This window comes from Portunus trituberculatus, chromosome 47 (assembly GCF_017591435.1).
Source record: "Portunus trituberculatus isolate SZX2019 chromosome 47, ASM1759143v1, whole genome shotgun sequence".
In the NCBI taxonomy this organism is placed as follows: Eukaryota; Metazoa; Arthropoda; class Malacostraca; order Decapoda; family Portunidae; genus Portunus; species Portunus trituberculatus.
This window is the reverse complement of record NC_059301.1, coordinates 35,576,384-35,602,938: the sequence shown is the minus strand read 5'-3', so window position 1 is coordinate 35,602,938 and position 26,555 is coordinate 35,576,384. Positions and strand designations below refer to the sequence as shown.

Here is a 26,555-nt window from a genome sequence, read left to right as displayed (position 1 = left end):
AATCAAACTTTAGGAAGTATTAAACATGCACTACACTTTTTTTTTTCCAGTTACTATGCGTTTCAGGGCCCGGGTAACACCGTTTTTCGCAAATATTTCCTAAACAAACAGTTGGACTAGTATGGCATCTTGGAAAATGTTGAAGATGTGTGTTTACTCTTAGTAATAAAGGCGAAGCCTGGCAGAGGCGACTACACATCGGGACAAGGGAAGCATGACGTAGCTGTGACGTGTACCCCACCAACCAACCACCTCCAATGCTGTATTCCCCCTCCCTCCCTCCCATTTTTATTACTCTCTCTCTCTCTCTCTCTCTCTCTCTCTCTCTCTCTCTCTGCAATAAACATGTAAATTGAAGACATGAACATGATGCTTTTATATAAGTGGAGGAAAGGCTAAAATATATGCATGTCTCAAAGTATAGTATGAATCACACTGACTCGAATAGAAAACGAACCAACTCCTTGGGAGTTGACATGTCCACAGACATGTGAACCATTAACATGTCACCAAGACTTCAGCAGCGACAGGAATGGTAAACATGCACTGTTGTCGAAATGGTTACAGGACTGGATTTATGCCGAGGCTTGTTAAACTTTATACGAAGGAGAGGACCCGCGGTCGGCTGTGTCAATTTGAATAGGTAAGTGACTCGAGTAGACGTCACAGGTACGTCATGCTTCCCTCGTCCCGATGTATAGTCGCCTCTGCCAGGCTTCGCCTTTACTAAAAGTAAACACACATCTTCAACATTTCGCAATGCCCTATGTTGTCAGAAATTAGGTCGGGGTGTGAAACAAACTGTTTGCTTAGGAGATATTTGCGAAAAAACAGTGTTACCCGGGCCCTGAAACGCATAGTAGGCTGTAGCAGCGCCTTTTTACATTCAATAATTTGTAGGGTTCAGTTGCCTACGTGAGGAACCACAACACCGCTCACTTTAACCAGGAGCAATGGAGTTATTTACAGGGACATGGACAGTTGACAGTTGTCATAGTCACATCTTACTGAAGACAGCCTCACCACAGCATGAAAAGACATATTATAATCGCGAGCAGCTTCAATGAAAGCTATTAAAAAAAAAAAAAGAAAAAAAAAAGAAGTTACAAAAAGCCGTTAGACAGGCTGTTTTCATTTTGTTTCTTATAGAGAGCAGTACTTGTTCTGATAACACATTGAGGGTATCTATATATATATATATATATATATATATATATATATATATATATATATATATATATATATATATATATATATATATATATATATATATATATATATATATATATATATATATATATATATATATATATATATACCAGCAGACTTCTTGCACTTTTCTTTACTATTTATGGGAGAAAAAAAATACTGGTTTCGGATAGATACACGGCTAACCTACATGATTCTTTTGAGGAACACAAGCGAAAGAAAGACCGCAGACCGGTAAGACCAGCAGAACAGCCTCTGTGAGCGTTGTCTGTACGCCTTGTACTGTACTAATACACCGATCGAAGTAGTGGTGGAATTAAATTTTTTAAGAACCGGCTCTCTCATGACCACTACAGACAATCAAACTGCGCCACGTGGCTAAGTAGCTTAGTGGTAAGTGATTTTTATTTTTTTATGGGGGCTATCAAAAATCAGTAACAGATCTATGAGACTACCAAAATAAGTTTAGGTAAAAAATATCCATGGCGGGGGAGGGGGGGGAAAAGAACCCCTGATTTAAGCAAACAATCAGTTCTTGAGATTAATCAAATTCCAAGAACAGTTTCTTACGAAACAATGTGAACCGGCTATATCTCCTCACTGTTACGAAAAACAATCTAATGAAAATAAAATCATACTTACGTGTTGAGAAGTCAAGGCTGTCTGGACTTCATTTAGTCTTCCCTCTTTTTCTTTCTCAAGTTTCAATATTGATCGCCATACTTCACTTCATCAATCCTTAGAAGTAATGTTGAGCCAATAAGTTTCTAAGACTTAACAGAAATAAATATGTGAATTCGTAATATAAAGCTTTATTTTCGCATAATTTTAAGGTAAAATTCATGGGAACTTAATGTTTCCACATGTTTAGTGACAGGTAAACTTTTGGCCGCTGTATTCAGTCTCAGAGTTTAGAATGATATGGAGTAAGCAAGCCGGCGCTCGGTTCCTCAGCTCCCATCAGCACCAACAGGTACACTGAATACGATTCGTCCGCGGAGCCTCAGAGGACCAACGCTGTGCAGTGAGCAGTTCAGACGGTCGTGCGTCTGGCACGTGGGCCCCGTGCATTGATCACTATTACATTCACGTAATTTTCCTCACATGAGAGGGTGTGTATGTGTTCTAATACTCTTCATTCTGATATTTTTCCTTACGATCAAATCACTAGGTTTGCTATTGCAAGCAATTTAATGTGACATTTCCTGTAAGCAGTGTGCCTTGAGTTGAAAAATTGACATTCAGCCAGCAATAAAATATAAATGGTTACAAGAAAATTAAATCTCGATAATCTAAAACTGAGTGTACCCTACAAAGGCTTGGCAGGCTGACGGCCACACATGAAGCTTATAGCTGGTAATAACTTCCTTCAAAATCATCCCCAGCACCAGTACCTTCCATCAGCACAAGCACCAGTGCCTTCCCTCATCAGCACCACCACCACCAGTGCCTTCGATGAGCACCAGCAATAGCACCAGTGTCTTTCCTCACAGCCAGCACCAGTGCCTTCCCTCAGCAACACCACTACCACTAGTGCCTTTCCTCAGCACCAACACCAGGGCATTCCCTCAGCACCAGCACCAGTGCCTACCCTCAGCACCAGCACCAGTGCCTTCCCTCAGCACCAGCACCAGTGCCTTCCCTTAGCACCAGCACCAGTGCCTTCCCTTAGCACCAGCACCAGTGCCTTCCCTCAGCACCAGCACCAGTGCCTTCCCTCAGCACCAGCACCAGTGCCTTCCCTCAGCACCAGCACAAGTGCTTTCCCTTAGCACCAGCACCAGTGCCTTCCCTCAGCACCAGCACCAGTGCCTTCCCTCAGCACCAGCACCAGTGCCTTCCCTCAGCACCAGCACAAGTGCTTTCCCTTAGCACCAGCACCAGTGCCTTCCCTCAGCACCAGCACCAGTGCCTTCCCTCAGCACCAGCACCAGTGCCTTCCCTCAGCAACACCACTACCACTAGTGCCTTTCCTCAGCACCAACACCAGGACATTCCCTCAGCACCAGCACCAGTGCCTTCCCTCAGCACCAGCACCAGTGCCTTCCCTCAGCACCAGCAACAGTGCCTTCCCTCAGCAACACCACTACCACTAGTGCCTTTCCTCAGCACCAACACCAGGGCATTCCCTTAGCACCAGCACCAGTGCCTTTCCTCAGCACCAGCACCAGTGCCTTCCCTCAGCACCAGCACCAGTGCCTTTCCTCAGCACCAGCACCAGTGCCTTCCCTCAGCACCAGCACCAGTGCCTTCCCTCAGCACCAGCACCAGTGCCTTCCCTCAGCAACACCACTACCACTAGTGCCTTTCCTCAGCACCAACACCAGGGCATTCCCTTAGCACCAGCACCAGTGCCTTTCCTCAGCACCAGCACCAGTGCCTTCCCTCAGCACCAGCACCAGTGCCTTCCCACAGCACCAGCACCACTGCCTTCCCTCAGCACCAGCACCAGTGCCTTCCCTCAGCACCAGCACCAGTGCCTTCCCTCAGCACTAGCACCGGTGCCTTCCCTCAGCACCAGCAACAGGGCATTCCCTCGCCACCACTACCACTAGTGCCTTTCCTCAACACCAGCACCAGCGCCTTCCCTCACTACCAGAACTAGTTCCTTCTCTCAGCACCAGCACACCAGTGCCTTTCCTCAGCACTAGCACTAGTGCCATCCCTCATGACCAGCACCAGCACCATTGCCTTCCCTCAGCAAACGCGCCTGTGCTTTCCCTCAGCACCAGTATCATTGCCTTCCCACAACACCAGCACCAGTGCCTTCCTTCAGCATCAGCACCACCACCAGTGCCTTCCCTCAGCACCACTACCAGTAGATTTCCTCAACACCAGCACCACCACCAGTTCCTTCTCTCAGCACCAGCACACCAATGCTCCCTCACCACCAGCACCAGCATTAGTGCCTTCCCTCAACACCACCACCAGTTCCTTCTCCCAGCACCAATACCAGTGCATATGCGTAGGGGGTGGATGGCAGGGGGACCAATTGCCCCCCTACAGTTCTCAGATACAAGTGAAATTCGGGCAAAGCTTTCTTTAAATTCGGGCAGATCATGTACTCCTATTCTTGCCCGAATAACCAAAATAACTTCTATTAGAAATTCCTGCCAAAATTAGTCAAGTTGAGCCCAAAAGTTTGTGTTAATGGCATGTATGCCAATATTTCTAAGCAATATTGCTCTTATTGTCTCCCTCCTGACCGGTGGTTTTGGGTCCAAACATAATTAAAGTAGAAAGCACTGCCAGTGTTCCACTGAAGATAATACTACGTTAGCTGAAAATATGCAGAGAGAGAGAAAAAAAAAAGAACAAAACGGCAAATCAACTCTAGTAAAGCAAACTTTGCCAGAACGAAGGCGTATTTTGTCCAAAAGGACACTGACTTTGATGAAGCGTACGCCAGCTGTGCTGAACTATATTCTATTCTATGCAATTTTCATCAAGGTCTTAGCTTTGGTTTTGGTGCTGTGAGTGACACATAACTTAACGAAAACAAAAGTGTGAAAATTTTGAATTTAATAGGAAGATTTTATATGTGCGAGCGATTGATTTTGCCTATGTAGAGTAACATGTCATGTGATTACGGAAGAGGGGCAGCACTGGGAACTATATATATATAAATACATATATATATATATATATATATATATATATATATATATATATATATATATATATATATATATATATATATATATATTCCTTTGCTTCATATTTCCTCTTTAATTTTGCAAGAAGCTTGCTTTTCACTGCTTTAACCATTGTCACGTGTGCATGTATATGCTCACACATACTGTATATGCTCCGAAGGCGGCGCCGGACAGCGCGGACACTGGCAGTGTGGTCTATATGGAGTCCGTAAGACCGTATAGCAACCGCCTTGTAGAGGAAGTATAGGATGAGCCGCAGCCCGTGAGTCAGTAGTAAGTTGCATGACTTACATTATGATTAGACGAAGTCCAATTGTCGAAGGCACTGGTAACACATGCGTCTTTCTCCCAGCGTTGCTTTGGTTTAACGTTAGACTAGTGTCTGTCTATTAAGGTCAATTTGTTCTGCGTGGTTTTGTCTTTCGTATAAGTCCGCCGTGGGGATTCACCGCGTTTTTTTTTTTTTTTTTTTTATTGAATTCCTTATGTTTTGCCTTTGACTTGCACATACATTTAATACATTTCGTGTACTGTGTAGGAATATCTTGAAAGGGCATTATAATTATGTTGCCTTTATCTTGAACCCGCTTCGGCGTTGCTAATTAATACGTATTTTGTGCTGCAATGTATACAAACCATGGGTAGGCAATTAACAATGAAGAAATCGAGTAAAAGACTACAAGAATTAGAATCAAATTTTCTAAATGTAGGAAGAAAATCGATTCTGACAATATAAAAGGAACATATACGAAGAAATAATATCAAATTTGTGCCGGTAGATACTGACACAATGCAACGGAAATTATCCTTTTTTGCCTTGGTTGTTCAACAAGTATTCAACAAGCATCATTGACATGCAGGAACACTGAAGTAAATGCAGCAACTAAGCAAGTCCAGTCAACTGACGAAAAGAACATCATTGATCATGATACATTGAATCTATAACAGCAGGCTGAAGAATGTGATGCTAGAGATCTCCTAAATCGTGATAGCGGAAAAGAACCTCCAGAAGGTCACACTAAGCACAACACTTTCTCCAGTTCAGTAAACTAAAGGTGTTTTCAGTAGCACTTCGCAAAAGGCGAACGGTCTTAAATGCATTCGCCCCAAAAGGCGAACGCTTTTCAAGATATGTTCACTTGTGTTAGCTTTCATAGTCACGTGATAGCGAACACTTACGCTGATTGGCTGTGAGACGAGTTGCCAACTTTGTAAGTTATAAATCAATAAAAAATACTATTATGAGGAGCATGAAGATATGATAAGTATTATCATGTAAAGGAAATACATTTAGTAACTGTTTACTGATATTGAAATTCATAAGAATTCTCCTTGCAGTTTAAATTAAATGAAAACAGAGTTTTGCACTCTCGAGACATCTGGGACTACGCACTCTGGATGGACCACGGTTCACACTTGTTCACGCTACTCATTTCAAAGCTTCTGACTCCGACTTTGATTTTTAGTTACGTAGGTTACACATTATCGAAGCACATTAATTGTAAAATATGAATATGATAGGATATTTGCACTGTTGCTTGATAATGACGTAAGGTTATAGCAATATTGCGGAAGATTTGGGTATATATTTTTTAATGGTGGTGCTCTGAAAACTTTGGGCGAACGAACACACATCATGGTCTCTTTGACAGTGCAACAATTTGAGGGAATCCACACCAGAAATAGGCGTTTTCAGTAGCACTTTGCAAAAGGCGAACGGTCCATAAGTGTTCGCTTTTGGAGCGAACGCATCTACGTACTGAAAACGATAGTAACACTGCCAGACGAATGTCCGTCGTCGCCCGACGGAAAAACTATTGTACTCTTTAGTCGCAGCCCGCTGCCCGCAGGATCACGCCAAGCTGAGACGTATAGCCTCATTCCACCGTAATATTAAGATATTATTATGGGAATGGGATAATTGAAGGCAAGGCTCAAATAAAACATTACACATTTAATTTCTGCAGGGAATATTTTCTGACGGCCCAGGTACATGCGACAGAGGCTGGATGCACATGTCCAAATGATTTTTGTAGCACAGATCTGCGTCTACCTTGTTCAAAAACATCTTGTCACAGACGTCACAGGTAAATCTGTTAAATGAAAAAAAAACTTTTGGTAATTCTTTATAACAAGTCTGTCCCTCCCTTCCCCTCCATCCCCCCCCAAACAAGCTTGGGGCCTGTGGGGAATCGGGGGTTTAGATGGGGAAAAAAAACGCAATATAAGCATTAGAAAAAAAAAATTACGGAAATTTTCAATAATATTTCAAGTTTTTCCAACCTAATCTAACCAAGTATAACCTAATCTAACCTAACATAACCTAATTTCTAATATAACCTAACTGGACTCCGCCTGCTAGGGCATTAAACTAACCTAATGTAACTTAGCCCCCGTGGACCCCTCCGCTGGGGTATTAACCTTATTTAAGCTAACCTAACCTAATTGTGGGGGCTGCGTCTCCCCTGGACCCTCCCCCAACCACGCTAAGGCATTAACCTATCATAATTACGAGAATTACGAGAGGAAATCAGAAAGCTAAGTGAGGGGAAAAGTGCGAACGAAGTTCTCATCTTTGAGTTGAAGGAGGAGGTTAAGAGGCTTGGGGAGGCAGTGGAAAAAATTAGGCAGGAGATCAGTGTTAGGCCGAAGGTTGGACCTTCTGAGGGCGACAGGGTGGCTTGGCCCTCTGTCGGGAAGAGCAGAGTGGGAAAGAGGGAGCAGGCGAGCCAGACGGGGAAAGATAGTAGTCAGGATGGGCAGAGATGGCAGGTTGCGAGGGGAAGGAAAGCGGAGGCAGTTAGGGAGGATAGGACTAAACCTGTTGAGTGTGAAAATAGGTTCGGTTTGTTGGATGGGGAGGGGGAGAGTGAAAGTGAGAGTGGAGTGAATGAAGTGGTTGTGGTGAGTGAAAGGAGAAAGAAGGGGGTAGAGGAGAGGAGGAGGATGGTTGTGCGTAGCACACCTCAGGTATGTGTGGTGGGTGACTTTCAGGTTAGGTATTTAGATAGCACTTTCTGTGGGAAAGACAGGGATAGGAGGACGAACGTGTGTATGCCTGGTGCAGGTGTGAAGGCAGTGAGTGAGGAGGTGCAGAAGAGGGTTGGGGGGATGGAGAGGGAGGGTGTAGTAGTTTTGCACGTAGGTGGGAACGATGTCAGAGCAGGTGGGTCAGAGGAGTTAGTGGCAAGATTTCGGGAAATGTTAGGCAAGATAAGGGAGAGTGGTAGGAGGTGTGTAGTGTCAGGAATCTTGCCTCGTGTGTATGTTAGCAGGGAATGGTTGTCTAGAGCCATTGGTGTGAATGGTCGGGTAAAAGGGATGTGTAAGGATGTGGGTGTCAGCTTTGTGGATGTATGGGATAGGTTCTATGGGCGAAGGGATTTGTATGCTAGGGATGGTGTGCATCTGAGTAGGAAGGGTGTGGATGTGCTGAGTGGATGTCTGGAGGGGAGTTGGGATGGAGTGTAGGGGGTGAGGTAGCAAATGCATTCCAGAAGAAAGATGCTAGACATAAATTAGATAGGATAAACAGAGATAGTGAAAAGATTAGGAAAGATTTCCAGGTGCAAATAGGAGAGAATAAGATTAGGATTCCAAATAAGGAGACAGCATCTAGGAAGGTAGCTGGACTTAAATGTTTTTATGTAAATGCCAGGAGTCTTAGGAACAAGAAGGACGAGTTATCTAGTTATATAGTTGAGGAGGACTTAGATGTTGTATGTGTCACAGAGGCATGGGTAAATGAGGAAAAGTTTAGGAAAATAGGAAAGAATATGAAGTAGATGGATACATTATGTATTTACACCAGAGAATTGGTAGGATAGGTGGAGGAGTAGTTATTTATGTAAAAAATCCTTCATTTCCAGTCAGGTTAATGGTATTAAGGTAGATAACAGAGTAGAGTCCTTATGGCTGGATGTTAGAGTAAACAAAAGTAAGGTTATTAGAGTAGGAGCTTTTATAGACCACCTAACCAGTCAGCAGAGGTAGACAACCTTATGGTAGATGAGATAAATAGGGGTGTACTAGTCAGACAATTATCTTAGGGATTTTAATCTTAAGTCAGTAAACTGGGAGAGGATGGTAGGAGATGCTAGTGAAAATAAGTTTATGGAAAGTTTTCAGGATAACTATTTAGTGCAGATGGTAGATAAACCTACTAGGGGAGGAAGGTTTTAGACATAGTACTAACAAATATTGAGCATTGTTTAAAGGAAGTTGAGGTAGGAGAGACTTTAGCAAACAGTGACCATCATATAATTAGATTTATCATTAATTCCAGTAGGGATAATATAGTGAATAAGACTAGAGTCCCAAACTATCAGAAAGGCAATTATGGTAGGTTACGTCAGTTATTAGGAGAGGTAAACTGGGAAGATAGTTTTGGAAATAAAACTGCACAGGAGATGTGGGATATTTTTAAGGTTGTAGTAAAGGGTATAGTGATGCAGTGTATCCCTTACAAAGATATAAGGCAGAGAAACAGGAAGCCATTATGGTGGACTCATGAGATAGGTAGCCAGATCAGAGAGAAGAAGAGGGCATACAGAGAGTTGCAGAAAAGTGGGAAGATGTAGATTTGATTAGGTACAGACAGGTCAGAGATGATTTGAGTAAGGTTATAAAAAAAGTAAAAGGCAGGCAGAGATAAAACTAGCTAGAGCTGGGAGTAAAGATCCCAAAAATTATATAGTTATTACAAGGTCAGTGATAAAAGAAATAAGGATAGGATTGGACCACTCAGAAAAGATGGTGTAGTAGTGGATCAAAATGAAGACATAGTAGAATTATTGAATGAACAATTTTCTTCAGTATTTACTAGGAAAGAATAGGAAATCCTGTTACAAACAGTGCGACGAGTAGTTTAAGAGCTTTAGAAAATATTGATATAAAACCGGGAATTATTAGGAAATTTATTCTTGAACTAGACGATAGGAAAGCTAGTGGTCCTGATGAGCTACATGCCAGAGTACTTAGGGAGGGTGTAGACAGTATTTCTGAAGCACTTAAGTTAATCTTTGAAAGATCACTTAGGTTTGCTGAGATACCACAGGACTGGAAGTTAGCTAATGTTACTCCAATATTTAAAAAAGGTAGGAAGGATGATGCGAATAATTATAGACCGATCAGTTTAACTAGTATAGTATGTAAGATCCTAGAGAAAATCATTAAGGGTAGTATTTGGGAGCATTTAAATGAGAATAGATTAATTAGAGATACCCAACATGGCTTTAGATCAGGGAGGTCCTGTCTTACAAATTTGCTCGATATCTTAGAATATATTACCAAGGAGTTAGATGATGGAAATAGCATAGATGTTATATATCTAGATTTTAGCAAGGCGTTTGATAAGGTACCGCATAGGAGGCTAGTGTACAAATTGAGACTACATGGGATAGGGGTAGGTTAGTTGATTGGATTAGTGAATGGCTTTCTGATAGGAAACAGAGAGTAGTATTAAATGGGGCAATGTCTGAGTGGAAGGAAGTGGTTAGTGGGGTACCCCAAGGATCAGTGCTAGGACCTCTTCTTTTCTTGGTGTACATTAACGATTTAGATATAGGAATTAGTAGCAAAGTATCAAAGTTTGCAGATGATACTAAGATAGCATGTGCAGTACAGGGTGAAAAGGACAATTACAGAATACAACGAGACCTGGACAGGCTGATAGCATGGGCAGACAGGTGGCAGATGGAGTTTAATTCTAAAAGTGTCAGGTTATGCATTTAGGTAAAGACAACACAAACTTTAACTATGAGATGGAGGGATGTTGGCTAGAGGCAGTAGAGGAAGGAAAGGATTTAGGAGTAGTGATAGACAGGACTATGAAATTTTCAAAGCAATGTTTAGAAGCAAGAAATAGGGCAAATAGGATCCTGGGTTTTATAAATAGAAATGTTAGTTATAAAAGTAAGGAAGTGGTGCGTAGCTTATATAATTCCTATGTTAGGCCCCATTTAGAGTATTGCATACAGGCCTGGTCACCCCACTATAGGCAGGATATCAACATGTTAGAAGCAGTTCAGAGAAGAGCAACTAGGATGATACCAGCTTTAAAGTGCCTGGAGTATAGAGATAGATTAAAGGCATTAAACATGTTTTCATTTGAGAGGAGATGTATAAGAGGGATATGATAGAGTTATTTCAAATGTTCTCAGATACAAACTACATAGATGTGAGATCTTTCTTTACCTTAGAGGAGGGAAGTAGGACTAGAAATCATGGCAGGAAGATTAGAAAGCAAGGCTGCAGGTTAGATATAAGAAAATATTTCTTTAGTCATAGGGTGGTAGACTTCTGGAATGCATTGCCAGAGACGGTTGTAAATAGCACTAGTTTTACAATGTTTAAAACAGATTAGATAAGCACTTAAATTTATTAGATTTATAATTATGTATAGCGCTGCATGATAGTTTTTATAAGAAATTTACTATAGTTAAACAAGACATGATCCCCATGTATGGGGATCACAGATTGTAAAGGAATTCGCTGCAGGACTTAGCCCTGTTAATGGGCCAAATATTTAGAATTAGTATATAATGTATTGTGTACTTGTAAGTGTATCTTTAAGTACTGATGACGAGGTCGCTGTGCGACTGATACAGGATAACCTAGATGGGCCCTGGTGGCCCTTTGTTATCCTATTATTTATGTTATGTTATGTTATGTTATAACCTAACCTAAGCTATCCTATACGGAGGAGAGGCGCAGCCCCAGTGAACAACCCGTTAGGGTGTTAACCTAGTGCTAACAAGGAACCTAAATAATGATAACCTTATGCCTCTCGAATGGCAGCGCGTGATTGGAGGGATTAGCTCTATAGATACACCATGAAATCCTTATATGCCGCTACCCACAAATCCCTGTTTATACCCACAAATCTGTTATAAACAACTGAAAATCATTTCAGTGTTTACTCTTGACTGGTGCTGAGATCGCTGGACGCTTGCGGCTCAATTATTTCATGTTTACGGCAAGGTCACCAAGCCTTCTACATATGTGGGTTTCGTGTTTGTACGTGAAACGGACCTTTAAAAAGATTAACTAAATTGTTTTTTAATACGTGAGCGGCTATGGCGGTGTTGAGACCAAATAATAGAGGTGAATAGAGCCCTTAAGATCCCAGGTATCACTTCCCCTGTCACATTTTCCTACTTTATAAGGTATTACAGGTAATATACCCAGTATCCATTGATACACAATATGCCAAATAAGCCGTTACACCACTAGTGACTGCTTGTCATTCAGTAGTTACATTGGCAGAGACATTTTTGTTGTGGCTCCCCTCAAATTATTGCACTGTCAAAGAGGCCATGATGTTGAGTGTTCGTTCGCCCAAAGTTTTCAGAGCACCACCATTAAAAAATATACCCAAATATTCCGCAATATTGCTATAACCTTATGTCATTATCAAGTCACAGTGCAAATATCCCATCATATTTATATTTTACAATTAATGTGCTTAGATATACGAAATTCTCACATAACTGAAAATCCAAGTCGGAGTCACAAGCTTTGAAATGAGTAGCGTGAAAAAGTGTGAACCGTGGTCCATCCAGAGTGCGTAGTCCCAGATGTCTCGAGAGTGCAAGACTCTGTTTTCATTTAATTCAAACTGCAAGGAGAATTCTTATGAATTTCAATATCAGTAAACCGTTACTAAATGTATTTCCTTTACATGATAATACTTATCATATCTTCATGCTCCTCATAATAGTATATTTTATTAATTTAAAACTTACAGAGTTGGTAACTCGTCTCACAGCCAATCAGCGTAAGTGTTCGCTATCACGTGATTCTGAGAGCTAACACAAGCGAACATATCTTGAAAAGCGTTCGCCTTTGGGGCGCCAAAGGCGAACGCTTTTAGGACCGTTCGCTTTTGGCAAGGTGCTACTGAAAACGCCTAATGTCTCTGCCAATGTAACTCGGAATGACAAGCAGTCGATCACTAGTGGTGTAACGGCTTATATCTGGCATATTGTGTATTAATGGATACTGGGTATATTATCTGTAATACCTTATAAAGTACGAAAATGTGACAGGGGAAGTGATACCTGGGATCTTAAGGGCTCTATTCACCTTTATTATTTGGTCTCAACACCGCCATAGGCGCTCACGTATTATAAAACAATTTAGTTAATCTTTTTAAAGGTCCGTTTCACGTACAAACACAAAACTCACATATGTAGAAGGCTTGGTGACCTTGCCATAAACATAAGAAAATAATTAAGCCGCAAGCTTCTAGTTTGGCCGTCAGTTTCTAAGTCCAGCGAGCTCTGCACCAGTCAAGAGTAAACACTGAAATGATTTTCAATTGTTTATTACAAATTTGTGGGTATAAATAGGGATTTCTGGGTAGCGGCATATAAGGATTTCATAGTATCTATAGAGCTAATTCCTCCAATCACGCACTGCCACTCGAGAGGCATAACGTTATCATTTTTTAGGTTCCTTGTTAGCACTAGGTTAACACCCTAATGGGGGGTTCACTGGGGGCTGCGCCCCCCCCTCCGTATAGGTTAGCTTAGGTTAGGTTATGATAGGTTAATGCCCTAGTGTGGGGGGGTCCAGGGGAGACGCAGCCCCCACAATTAGGTTACATTAGGTTAGGTTATGTTAAATTAGGTTAATGCCCTAGCAGAGGGGTCCAAGGGGGAGATGCTAACTTACATTAGGTTAGTTTAATGCCCTAGTAGGCGGGGTCCAGTTAGGTTACATTAGAAATTAGGTTATGTTAGGTTTGATTAGGTTATGCTTGGTTAGGTTAGGTTGGAAAAACTTAAAATATTATGGAAAATTTCTGTAGTTTTTTTTAATGCTTATATTGCGTTTATTTTCCCCACCAAATCCCCCAATTCCCCACAGGCCCCCAAGCTTGTTTGGGAGGGATGGAGGGGAAGGGAGGGACAGACTTGTTATAAAGAATTACCAACAGTTTATTTTACACTTAACAGATTTACCTGTGACGTCTGTGACAAGATGTTTTTGAACAAGGTAGACACAGATCTGTGCAACAAAAATCATTTGGACATGTGCATCCAGCATCTGCCGCGTGTACCAGGGCCGTCAGAAAATATTCCCTACATAAATTAAATGTGTATTGTTTTATTTGAGCCTTGCCTTCAATTATCCCATTCCCATAATAATATTTTTATATTACGGTGGAATGAGGCTATACGTCTCAGCTTGGCGTGATCTTGCGACTAATGGGTATAATAGTTTTTGCGGCGAGCGACGAGGGAAATTCGTCTGGCAGTGTTACTATCGTTTTCAGTAGCAGCGTTCGCGTGTAAGAGCGAACGCTTCTGGACCGTTCGCCTTTTGTAAAGTGCTATTGAAAACGCCTTAAGAAGCTGTAAATTACGATCTTTCATTCAGTGAAACACCAACTTCTCATGCGAAACCAAGCTCAAGTATCCACAGTACAGCTTCTGGTTGGCCCAAATCAATCTCTTCTAAGTTTATATAACGGGAAGCAATTTGCCAACGAACAAAGAACTCTGGACTTCAATCCTGCTCTTTTTCGGAAATATCCAAGGACGAGCTTTAACCAGATGGCAAAAACAATAGGGTGTTATCCATGTCAGAAATATGGTAATGATGATTCATTCTCATTCTGGAACTGGAAGAAGACTGAAAGATTAGCAAAACATTCCCAAAGGAAAACCCGTAATTTGTCATCATACAATGGATTACGGACAAAACCAACCAGAAGAGACAAATTTCCATTTTGTCACAGGTTGACAATAGCCACAAAGATATGGTGAGAAAGAAGACGGACTATATGAAAATGATAATCAAGTCTTTGTTATACTTAACTCAGCAGAATTTATCTCTATGGTGACAGTTAGAAAGTGGAACCAACCTATTACAATCATCTGACATAAACCAAAGCAACTGCCTAGAACTTTCTTCTTGGGAGAGGGCCCAGAAATGTCCCCATGTCGGACTGGTTTCTTGACGACGCCCCCAACTTTTTGTACATTAACTTCTACAACATTCGTAGTCTTAGATATAATTTTCAATCTGTGGAACACTTCCTCTCTACTAAACCTCATCTTTTCCTCGCTGAAACACAGCTGCCTGAGGCAAATGACAGTAGCCCTTTCTCTATTCCCTTCTACTTTCTCTATTCTCATTTTCATTCCAAAGCTGGATGTTTCGTCTATGTGTGCAACAACTTAACTTGCTCTCGTGTTCACGCTCTTGAATCTTCCAAGTTTTCCTCCATCTGGCTTAGACTCAACAGTCATTCTCTAACTAAATTTATCTGTGTTGTCTATCTCTTCCCTAACTCCTCTGACTGTAATAAATTCTTTGAATATTATTTTAACTTCCAAACTGGAGCACATTCTGTCTCTCTACCTTATTGCAAATATCTCCATCTTTGGAAATTTCAATGTTCGCCAGTTTTGGCTTTCCTCTTCCTTCACTGACCATCCTGGTGAACTAGCCTTCAACTTTGCTATCCTTCATGACCTTGAGCAACTGGTGCAGCACCCTACTCGTATTCGTGATCGTCTTAGAGACACGCCCAACATTCTTGATCTTTTCCTTACCTTTAATCCTTCTGCTTATGCCATTACCCTATCATGTCTGTTGGGCTCCTCTGAACACAATCTCATTTCTGCATCTTGTCTTATTTCTCCAATCCCTCCTCAGGATCCCCGTAAGGGGAGGTGCCTCTGGCGTTTTGCCTCTGCCAGTTGGTGGTACTTGAGATGTTATGCTGATTATCCTTGAAATGATTATTGTTTCCGTGTCAGAGACCCATCTCTTTGCGCTGAACGCATAACAGAGGTGATTATATCTGGCATAGAGGTGTACATTCCTCATTCTTTTTCTCAACCTAAACCTTCTAAACCTTGGTTGTACACAGCCTGTTCTCATGCTATACATGATAGAGAGGTTGCCCACAAAAGGTACTTGAGCCTTCCATCTCCTAAATCTCATGCACTTTATATTTCTGCCCGAAATCATGCCAAGTGTCTTCTTCAACTTACCAAACACTCTTTCATAAATGGAAAATGTGAAAATCTTTCAAACTCAAATTTTCCTCGAAACTTCTGGCATCATGCCAAAAAACATCTCCAGTAACTTAATTTCTTCATCTTTCCCTCCTTTATTTCATCCTGATGGCACCATTGCCATTTCTTCTGTCTCCAAAGCTGAACTCTTCTCTCAAAACTTTTGCTAACAATTCCACTGGGAATGATTCTCCCTCTGACTATTTCATGATATCAATCAAAATTCTTTGCAATGATGTTTTCCATGGCCTCGCTGGCCTAAACCCTAGGACGGCTTACGGACTTAACGGCGTACCTCCTATTGTTCTCAGTAACTGTGCTTCAGCGATTGTTGTCATAGCCCTGTGCTCTCAACAAGCACTAGATTAAATATATATGTGTCTTGATATTTATGGGAAATTACTTAGATTAAGTAACTATTTGTATGGGTAATTATTATTGTGTGAGTAACTACTGTTGTGTGAACAAGGCGGTCGAGTCTCCAGTGCCTGCCCTAAGGCCACCAAACATTCGAGGTTTCACTGCTAAACACCGGGTCTCATTTCCCTGCTCGAAACTCCGAGCTGCTTCACTGTTAACACCGGGTCTCATTTCCCTGTTTCGAAACACACCGGGCTTCAAACCCAGTTAATATAAGGCCCCACGCCTGAAAGTTGCGGCAGTCTCACCACACTAGACATCAAGGTCTCTCCTCTCTCCCAAGGTGTTGTGAGGGGCATGGTTGGGGACTCGACTGGCACCAGGGTCTGCTATCTTTGGTTTGGGTATGTGTGTTAAATGTGCCATTGTGTAACTGTTTTTCTCGCATATGTTCTGTGTAATCTGGGGTTCTGGTATGTTCTTTATGTTCATAAATAATAGTTTATTTTATAGAAATTGTTTAATATCAATTCCCTTACTAATCAGTTACTCACTCCCTATTGTGGTTGACTCCTACCCCCCTAGATTTCAGGGTTATTCAGTGTTGCCACAGTGGAGAGGGGCGTAACATTGTCTATCGACTTCTACCTTTCCTTCTTGCTGGAATTTTGCCTACAATTCAGCCTGTTCCTAATAAAAAGGGTTTTTATTTATTATTACTTTTTTTTATATACATTAAGGCCTATAGCACTTGTAGGCACACTTGAAGAGCATATGGAAAGCGCTGTTCAGCTTCCGCCCATTGGTGGCACAGGCAAATTTATTCATAGTGGTACCCATATTAGGACCCATATCACCCCCGAAGCTCATCTTGGGTGTAACCACCTAAAACCTGGATATCATGGTGACATATAGGTAACTTTAAACCACTTGACAAATGACGAAGTAATTAAGGCTGCACATGGTGGGACTCGAACCTATGCGTGGACGTCTGCCCAATACCAGGCTCACCACCTTATCCACTATGCCACGGCCACCGCCATCGTTCTAATCCTTCAAACCATCATCCCATAGCTTTAATTTCTTGCTTGTCTAAAGTTTTCTAATCTATCCTCAATAGGAAGATTCTTAAACATCTCTCATTCCGCAATCTTCTATCTGATCGCCAGTATGGCTTCCGTCAAAGTCGCTCTACTGGTTATCTTCTGGCTTTCCTTTCTGAGTCTTAGTCGTCCTCCATCCTCTTTTAGAGATTTCGGTAAAACCTTTGCCGTCACGTTAGACATATCAAAAGCTTTTGATAGAGTCTGGCACTAAGCTTTGATTTTAAAACTGGCCTCACATCCTATCCTCCTATCCTCTCTGCAACTTTATCTAAGTTTCCTTTCAGACTGTTCTATTGCTGCTGTGGTAGACGGTCACTGTTCTCCTAAATCTATGAAAAGTGATGTTCCTCAGGGTTCTGTTCTGTCACCCACTCTCTTTCTATTATTCATTAATGATGTTAACCAAACTTCTTGCCTTTTCCACTCCTACGCTGATGATACCACCCTACATCTTTCCACGTCCTTTTAGAGATGACCAACCCTTCAGGAAGTCAACAGTCCTTCTTCAATGACACTCACCTGTCTCCCTCTTCCACATTGAATATCCTCAGTCTGTCCTTTACTCATAATGTTAACTGGAAACTTCACTCATCTTTTGCTAAAAGTTTCTATGAAGTTAGGCATTCTGTGCCGTCTCTGCCAGTTTTTCTCGCCCCTCCAACTGCTTACTCTGTACAAGGGCCTTATCTGCCCCTGTATGGAGTACCCTTCACATGTTTGGGGGGTTTCCAGTCACACAGTTTTACTAGATAGGATGGAATCTAAAGCTTTTCATCTCAACTGCCCTCCTCTGACTGACTGACTGACTCTGAAATGTTGCATCTCTTTCTATCTTTTATCACTATTTTTATGTTCTACTGATCTTGCCTACTACATGCCTCCCCTCCTCCTGCAGCCTCGCTGCAGAAGGCTTTCTTCTTCCTCTCATCCCTTTTATATCCGACTCTATAGTGCAAGAGTTAAGCAGTACTCTCTATCATTTATACCTTTAACCAGTAAACTCTTGAACTCCCTGCCCACTTCTGTATTTCCGTCTTTCTTCGACTTGACTAATGTTACGGCCCGTCCGTAACATACTCCACTACCATCACCTCCTCCGCTTGCTACCTCGTTCGCCACCTCTCCACCTCCCCTTCCACGTCATCATCTCATGAACCCTCCACGTCACCGTCTCATGAAGCCCCGCTACTGTCCCGAAGTTGGATTCACGCGGCCCCATTCGACTCAAGCGGAAGTGTTAAGCAAGCTCCCTGATTTCTGGAAGTCAGTCGAGGTCATGGCCTCAACCAGTGAACACAACGCCTCTTGGACTACCGTGGGATCCACCTCACCCAGCACTTCACTGCGACACCTCATAAGTATCACTTCCCCTCGTCCTGTTTTTTTTCCACATTGCCTCCATATAGGATTAATATTATTGTTAGGTATTAAGTTGGGTTCTTTATATTTATTTATGTGTTATATGTATATGTGTATGTCATTTTCCTGTGTTTCATGTTACATCTCTATGTGTATGTCAGTGTCATTGTTATTGGGTTATTAAATAGCTTCTTAAGTGCCCCCCTTTGCATTTCCTCACCAGTTGAACCTGCAGTGTTTTTTTTTTATTGTTATTGTTCACCGGCTCCCCGATGCCAATCTTACCCATTTAACTGGTGAACGTAACACTAATTTTAAGAGAGAGGTGTCAAGACATTTGCTCCCTAATTTTGGCTAACCCTTTACTTATATTACAGAGAATCAGCAATCAAGTGGGCATTTTTTTTCCAACATTTTGTTGCCCTTGGCTGGCCCTCTCTCCTGCATAAAAAAAAAAAAAGATACCAGTGCCTTCCCACCAACCCTAGTGCCATACCTCAGCACAAGCACCACTACCAGTGCCTTTCGTTAGCACCAGTACCTGTACCTTCCCTCAGCACCACCACCAGAAACAGTTCCTTCACTGAGCATCAGTATGAACATCAGAACCAATACTACCACCAGAACCTTTCCTCAGCAACACCAGTGCCTTTCCTCAGCATGAACAGAAGCATCAGTGCCTTCTCTCAGCACCAACACCAGTGCCTTCTCTAAGCAACAGCACCAACACCAGGGCCTTCCCTCAGCACCACCACCAGTACTTTCCCTCAGCCCAAGCACCAGCACCATTGCCTTCCTTCAGCACCAGCACCAATGCCTTCCTTCAGGAACACCACCACTACCAGTGGATTTCCTCAACACCACCGCCAGTGCCTTTCCTCAACACTAGCACAAGTGTCTTCCCTCAGCACTACCACTAGTGACTTCCCTCAGCACCAGCACCAGTTCCTTCTCTCAGCAACACCTACACCAACAGCAATACTGCCTTCTCACAGCATCAGCAGCACCACCAGAGTCTTTCCTCACCACTAGCAATAGGGCCTTATTTCAGCACCACCAACAGTGCTTTCCCTCAGCCACAGCACCACTACCAATGCCTTCCCTCAGCACCAGGACCAGCACCAGTGTGCAGTGCCTTCCCTCAGCAAAAGAACCAGTGCCTTCCCTTAGCACCAACACCACCACCAGTGCCTTCCCACAGCACCAGCACCACTAGTGCCTTTCCTTAGCACCAGAACCAGTGCTTTCCCACAGCACCAGCACCAACACCAGTTTCTTTCCTCAGCACCAACACCAGTGCCTTCTCACAACACCAGAACCGGCACCAGTGCCTTCCCTCAACACAAGTACCAGTGCCATCCCTCAGCACCAGCACCATTGCCTTCTCTCGGCACCAGCACCAGTGCCTTCCCTCAGCACCTGCATCACCACCAAAACTCTATCTCAACACAAGCACTACTACCAGTGCCTTCCCTCAACATTAGCACTAGTGCTCTCCCTTATCATCAGCACCAGCACCACCACCAGTGCCTTCCCTCGGCACCAGCACCACTGTCTTCCCTCAGCACCAGCACCACTGTCTTTCCTTAGCACCAGTGCCTTCCCTCAGCTCCAGTACCAGTACCAGTGCCTTCCCTTAGAAACAACATGAGCACCGGTGCCTTCCCTCACTACAAGCACCTGCACAGGGACTGGCAATTACTTAGGGCTTTTCATTTCACTTTCTGTTGCTCTTGACTTGTGTTATCCTTTACATAAAATAAAGGTCATTCCCTGTCCAAGTTCAAGAAAGTTGGTTAAAAGAATTGGATAACTGTCATGAAACCTCCCTCTTGTAAAAGTTCAAGTAAAAAAAAAAAAATGAAATACAGAAGCAGATAGGGAATTCCATAGTTTACCAGAGAAAAGGATGAATGATTGAGAGTACTGGTTAACTCGTGTATTATAAAGGTGGACAGAATTGAGGTGAGAGAAAAAAGAAAGTCTTGTGCAGCAAGGCCGTGCGAGGAAGGGAAGAATGAATTTCCAAGATCATAAGAGCAGTTAGCATGAAAATAGCAGTAATAGATAGCAAGAGATGTAATATTGAAGTGGTGAAAACGAAGCTGAAGACAGTCAGTCAGAGGATAGGATAAGATGAAAAGCTTTTAATTTTACCCTTAGATAATTGTGAGTGGAAACTATCCATACATGTGAAGAATACTACATACATGGGAGAAAAATGCATTTTTTACATTTAGCAGTTAAGGGGTGATGAGAAAAACTGGCAGAGATACCTCAGAGTGCCTGACTTAATAGAAGCAGTTTTAGCAAGAAATGAGATGTGAAGTTTCCAGTTTAGATTAGAATTAAAGGACAGACTGAGGATATTCAATGTAGAAGAGAGGACTAGTTGAGTCATTAATGAAAAGGGGCTAGTTGTCTGGAAGGTTCTGTTGAGCAGATAGAATGAGGAATTAACTTTTTGAGGCATTGAACACTGATAAGTTTTCTCTGTCCCAATAAGAAATTTTAGAGAGATCAGAAGTCAGGTGTTGTAAGTGGTCCTTTTTATTTAATTATTTTAGCTGCCATTGGCCAGATTTCCTACATTACAGACAGAAAGTTGCCAATTTAATGACATGGAAGCCTAATAGTGTGCTGACATTGTGCCTCTCCTGGTTACTTGAAGCCAACACAATAATGGAGAAGAACAAAAAATCCACAAGTTTTCAGATGTGGCCTTGCTGGTATAAGAAAACACAAAAGAACTTTATGCTAGAGTAATACACCTTTGTTTTCTGTTTTGCAGGTATAGGACCATGGAAAATTGCAGTGTGAAGAAAGATATGTTCTCCTCGCAGTACAGAGAACAGAGCAAAGGGATAACAAGTTTAAAAAATACCTACAAATGTTTGCTTTCCAGGCAGTCATGGTGAAATGTAGAGATTATGAGCTAGCATAAAAAGGAAAACATCATGACACTCTCTGGCCTGATGAGTGGATTATGAGCACAGTAGGCAGACTTGTGAATTACCAATGTGCTGCTCATTCATTGTTATACTTCAAAAGAGTACATTTACAAGTAAGGCGTTCAGAATAGTAGTGATGTAAGCGCTACCCCAGCCGATTTTGAGGTTTGTATAGCATTTTCTGTCTCGCCTTCAGCTTTCCAAATCTGCAATGTCCAAATCAAAATATGGCCAGCAACATGGTCGAAAGTCCCATTCTTTGGAGGGGTATGCAGGCTGTGTGGCCGTTGACAAAAAACCTCTCATGTTCACTCAATAATGACATATGTATTCAGGCAGGCAATGGGAGGCCTGCATTTTCACCCTGGCATGTCTCAGCAAGCTGTGATATAGCACTATTTTTTTCCTATTGTGTTTGGCTCGCATCTGTGCCGTCAGAAGTATCATGGCAATAAGGGTAAAATTCTGCTAGTAGTGAAGGCATTAAATGACCGTATCGGCATCACATTAAAGTGGCCGCACAGTGAATTTTACACCAACCACCAGCTTTACACAGTAACTTTTTATATTTCTATTAGTTTTTAAGGATGGAGGTTGTTTATTATTGTTAGTATCATTAATAATTTTTCATTCCGAAAATGCAGGTACCCCCATCCCCCCCCCGGAAAAACGCAGTTAACGAGCAACTTCAGAATGTAATTACATTTTGCTTACAGTGGTTACAAAGCCCTGTTATAAAGCTTCATTTTGCAAAAAAAACAAGAGCTTTCTACCTCATCTCAGTAAAAAGTTATTGTGTTCTGAATGTCGCAAAATTTTTTTTTTTTTTTTTTTTTTTTGGTGCTTAGGTCACTACTATTCTAAATACCTCAAGTAGAGTAGAAAAAAGTCTTGTATCTTTCCATGATGTGTTTCATAACCAATGGGGAACTTAGCTACTCATTGCAACAATGTTTCATTTTATCTCACAATCGCGGTGTTTCCGTATTTCCTGAGTTTCCTGGGTTTTTAATGTTACTTAGTGGGTTATCCCAAAGCTGTAACACCATTTGTTAAGCGCGTTTTGGTTGTATGAAGCTTAACTTTGTTTGATTAGCAAGCCAACTGTAGATTCTGGAGGCCCACCTAAAGTTATTCAGTTTATTGTTTTTATTTATTGTCCAGCCGAGCGGTTTCACTGGTAGTTTTAGTGTTTCTTAACAACCCAGGTGTACAAGGAAAACTCAGTATATAAAAGTTAGTATATTATGTACAAATTTACAAGTGCTGTCCACACGCCATGTACAAGAACATACGGAAACGTGTTTTAAACTCGGGAAAATGTTTGTAATATTACTGAGTTCACAGAGTCACTAAGTTCCCGCAGCACACAGGTTAGACGCACACACAATTGACGCACCCCGCACTTCCCAGTCACCGGTTATCTTCTTTCTGCTGGCCGTCGCCGGCGCCCACCGCGCCCAGTCTCCAAGATGCTGACACAAGGGCGTCGGTCATGTGACGGGGGAAATGTCCACGGGGTGTATTGTGTTGTGCATTACATTTATTTCTCACTGGTAGTTATACCTATATAAAATGCATTCTACCTATGGAGATTATATTAATCTATTTATTTATCTGAGTCAAACATGAATGCAACGAAGTACTAGTTAGTTTTATGAAATAGAGAAGCACCTGCAACCCCTGTTTAAGGAAAAGGCAAGCTCAGCATTTACACATGTTGCACCACATTACGAAAGATTGCATCAGATTTCTATAATAATTAGTATACTTATGTACAATGGTCCTACCTATCCTATGGCGGTTACATCGCTCGGTCACCTACCCGTCGCGTCCCCGCGACGTAACTAGAGCCATGTACCTAACCATGTTTATGCGGTTTACAAAGGAGTATTCCCAGTGTCTTTCTGCTGTCGATGGAGCCTTGCTTTAAGAACATCATACAATGAAGTAGCCCTTGAGGGGTGCTGAAAGCCGTTACTGCTCGCGACTCAGGTGCCATCGGTACCTGCCAGTAGCCACTAACAAGATCTAAGCTACTGAAAAATTTATTTCCCTGTCCTAATGACATTAACAAATCTTCTAGAACAGGCAGAGGGAATCTTTCATCCTCTGTCACTTCATTTACACGCCTGAAATCAATGACAGGCCTGAATTGTCCATTTTTCTTTGGAACTAGGAACAAAGGTGAATTCCAGGGTGACCGGGGGTTCTCTATAACACCTTGTTCCAACATATCTTTGATTTGCTCCTCAACCACTTGCCTTTGACTGTGTGGCAGTCTGTAGGCTGGTATATATATTGGATTAGTTTCTGGTTTTAGTTTAATGTGGTGCTCTGCTCTGTCAGTTGCACCTAACGGTTCTCCGGGTAAGGCAAAAACATCACGATACCGCTTCAGCAGTTGAGTGAGTGAGTTCCTTAATTCGGGGTAATCTGCTACTGTGACAAGGTTTTCTAGCGTTTGCGTTTCTGCCATTAAGTCTTCACTGACTGAGGCACATACAGAGGCAACACTGGATTTAGCCAAGTCCATGGGTTTAGGTGCCACCTGTCCGTCATACGCTAACGCTTCACTCAAGAAAACTCCTTGTCTGAGTTTAATTGGTCCACCCGTGGTATTTACCACAAGAGCAGATGTTTGATGTCCATCTCACATGGTACCAAGAGTCCGTTCCACTGCTAATCTTTTCACCTTACTAGGTCCTTCTATGCAGATATCACAACCCACTCCTGCGTTTGGGACGGATACAGGGATGTGCATAGCTGTATTGTCAGGAATGTTATGACTTCCAATTACCGTAGCCTGAACAATTGTCCACTTCCCTTGGTTTATTGTTTTTATTACTGCAGCCTTAACTCGCTGCTTAGTTCCAGTGACGGTAAGCGTTCTTTCACCCTGTTCTGTGGTCATTTTCCTAACAGAAACGGACTGGGCAGAAACATTCTCACCTTCTGGTGCTTTTTGCATTTTTCTCTCCCATCGGGATAAAGAAGCTAGGCTTCTGGGCGTCCCCATTGCCTGAAAACTCTTCCCTTGATACTTGATGACATCAATGTCAGGAATTATTACCATGCGGTTGGATCTCATGGACGTCAAACCCAGAAGGCCATCAGAGGGCAACCCGAAGTTTGATGCCACGTAAAAGTCCAAACGCATAGTTGAAGTACCTTTACCCAAGTTTACAGGGAGACGAACAATACCCAAAATATCAAGCGAGTCACTAGTAACTCCCTTTAGGTTAAGTTCATTTGGCATAAGGCGATATCGACTGCCACGGGACACACGCTTCAGTGCTCTGTAAGCCTTTTCGGACAGCACATTAACAGAAGCGCCGGTGTCCACGGCAAACGATGCTCGCACTGGCCCTAGTTTTGTTTCTAGTGCCATGATGGTAGACTGACTGCAAGCGGCCACTAAAGACGCATGAAAATCACTGTCATCGGTCGCATGTGCAGCCTGGTTAGTTCTTTGGCCTTTAGCTACCCTGGCTTGGTTTTTGCGGGGCGCGAGGCTTCCCCCGACTGAGTTCCCCTAGAATCTAGATTATCGACTTTGCTTCCATTTAGATTTCAAATTTGCCACACTGTAGCAGTCATCAGTCGAGTGTCCATGACATTCATGGAGCGAGCAGTAAGCAGTACTGCTTTGGATAGACTCGCTCTGAGTAGCGCTAGTAGTCCGGCGCGATGCAGACGCATCTTTGGCGCGCACTGGCTTTTTCTGGGAATTCTGGTGTCCCGCTGTGGCAGCAGCTTCTCTCTAATCCTTCTTTCGTTTAAAACACTTATTCGCCGTGTGTCCTTCACGCTGGCAGTAGTAGCAGGTAATTTTTGGATCGCCTGCCGCCGTAGCCGCCGCGTACGAAGTGGAAGGAAGTTCAGCCGGCGCTGTTTGAACACCCTGGGTCGCGGCCACCGCTGAAGCAGCCATGCGATCCAACACTGTAGAGGCAGCACGATGAGCGTTACCACCCCGAGCAAATGATGTTGAGAGAGGAAAACTTAAATATAACTACAAGATCGCATAGTAAAAAGATAGTCAAGGGAATATGCTTGAAGGATGTGAAGAAATATAGTTTCTCACAAAGATGTGTGGAGGTGTGGAATGGTTTGAGTGAGGAGGTGGTGTCAGCGAGGAGTGTGCATAGTTTTAAAGGAAAGTTGGATATGTGTAGATATGGAGACGGGGCCACACGAGTATGATACCCAGGCCCTGTAAAATTACAACTAGGTGAATACACACACACACACACACACACACACACACACACACACACACACACACACAAACAATTTTGGATGTTCCTTACTCTTGTCTACAATATCTTTTTCAAATTTTCTTTCTTCCTCCCTCCTTACCCTCACATACTCATTTCTCGCCACTCTATAATTCTCCTTATTTAGTATATTCCTGCTCTTTTTCCATCTTTTCCAAGCCACATCTCTCTTTTCCTTAGCCTTAACACAAGTTGCATTAAACCAATCCTTTCTTCCTTCCTCTCTCGGTTTATACTTTGGTATAAATTTCATAACTCCTTCTTTACAATATTTCATAAAAATCTCATATTTCTTTTGCACTTCTCTGATTTGTAACATCTCCTCCCAATCTAATTTTCTGAAATAATTTTTCAAACTTTCTGTGTCCATCTTTCTATAATTCAATCTACCACTCCTGTATGTCTCGTCCTTCCTTCGCTGTGTTGTTGCTATCTGCATTTCCATAACCACATGATCACTCTTTCCCAAAGGACATTTGTATTGTATATCCCCACATAGGTACACTTCTCTTGTTAACACCAAATCCAGTCTAGCTGGTTCATCATCTCTATATCTAGTATTTTCCTTCACCCTCTGTTCCATCATATTTTCCATCATTAG

The 26,555-nt window shown here is 42.4% G+C and overlaps 2 protein-coding genes across 2 annotated transcripts in view; one reads left to right on the top strand and one right to left on the bottom strand.

Annotated features, from left to right (window-relative positions):
* LOC123520780 (trissin receptor-like) overlaps positions 1–2,168 on the bottom strand; it is a 317,228-nt gene extending 315,060 nt beyond the window's left edge. The window contains exon 1 of the mRNA XM_045283366.1: positions 1,852–2,168. The gene's annotated coding sequence lies outside the window, so the exon portion shown is untranslated. The remainder of the gene's footprint in view (positions 1–1,851) is intronic.
* On the top strand, positions 558–20,374 carry LOC123498222 (flocculation protein FLO11-like). Its single transcript, XM_045245386.1, has 13 exons — positions 558–643; positions 1,566–1,602; positions 2,703–2,892; positions 3,188–3,379; positions 3,469–3,585; positions 3,725–4,239; positions 5,026–5,106; positions 5,814–5,909; positions 6,204–6,335; positions 19,101–19,115; positions 19,225–19,424; positions 19,682–19,879; positions 19,978–20,374. Exons 1-13 carry the CDS (start codon positions 558–560, stop codon positions 20,372–20,374), a joined length of 2,256 nt encoding a protein of 751 aa, XP_045101321.1.
* Positions 20,375–26,555: the final 6,181 nt, after the last annotated feature.

What these genes read in the sequence shown, in the direction of transcription:
- LOC123498222 (XM_045245386.1), top strand. Translation starts at nt 558, where the DNA reads ATGGTTACAGGACTGGATTTATGCCGAGGCTTGTTAAACTTTATACGA. An exon ending in GGCTGTGTCAATTTGAATAG is followed by an intron (nt 644 to 1,565) that starts GTAAGTGACTCG and finishes TGACCACTACAG; the next exon opens with ACAATCAAACTGCGCCACGT. An exon ending in CAGATACAAGTGAAATTCGG is followed by an intron (nt 4,240 to 5,025) that starts GCAAAGCTTTCT and finishes TATGCTCCGAAG; the next exon opens with GCGGCGCCGGACAGCGCGGA.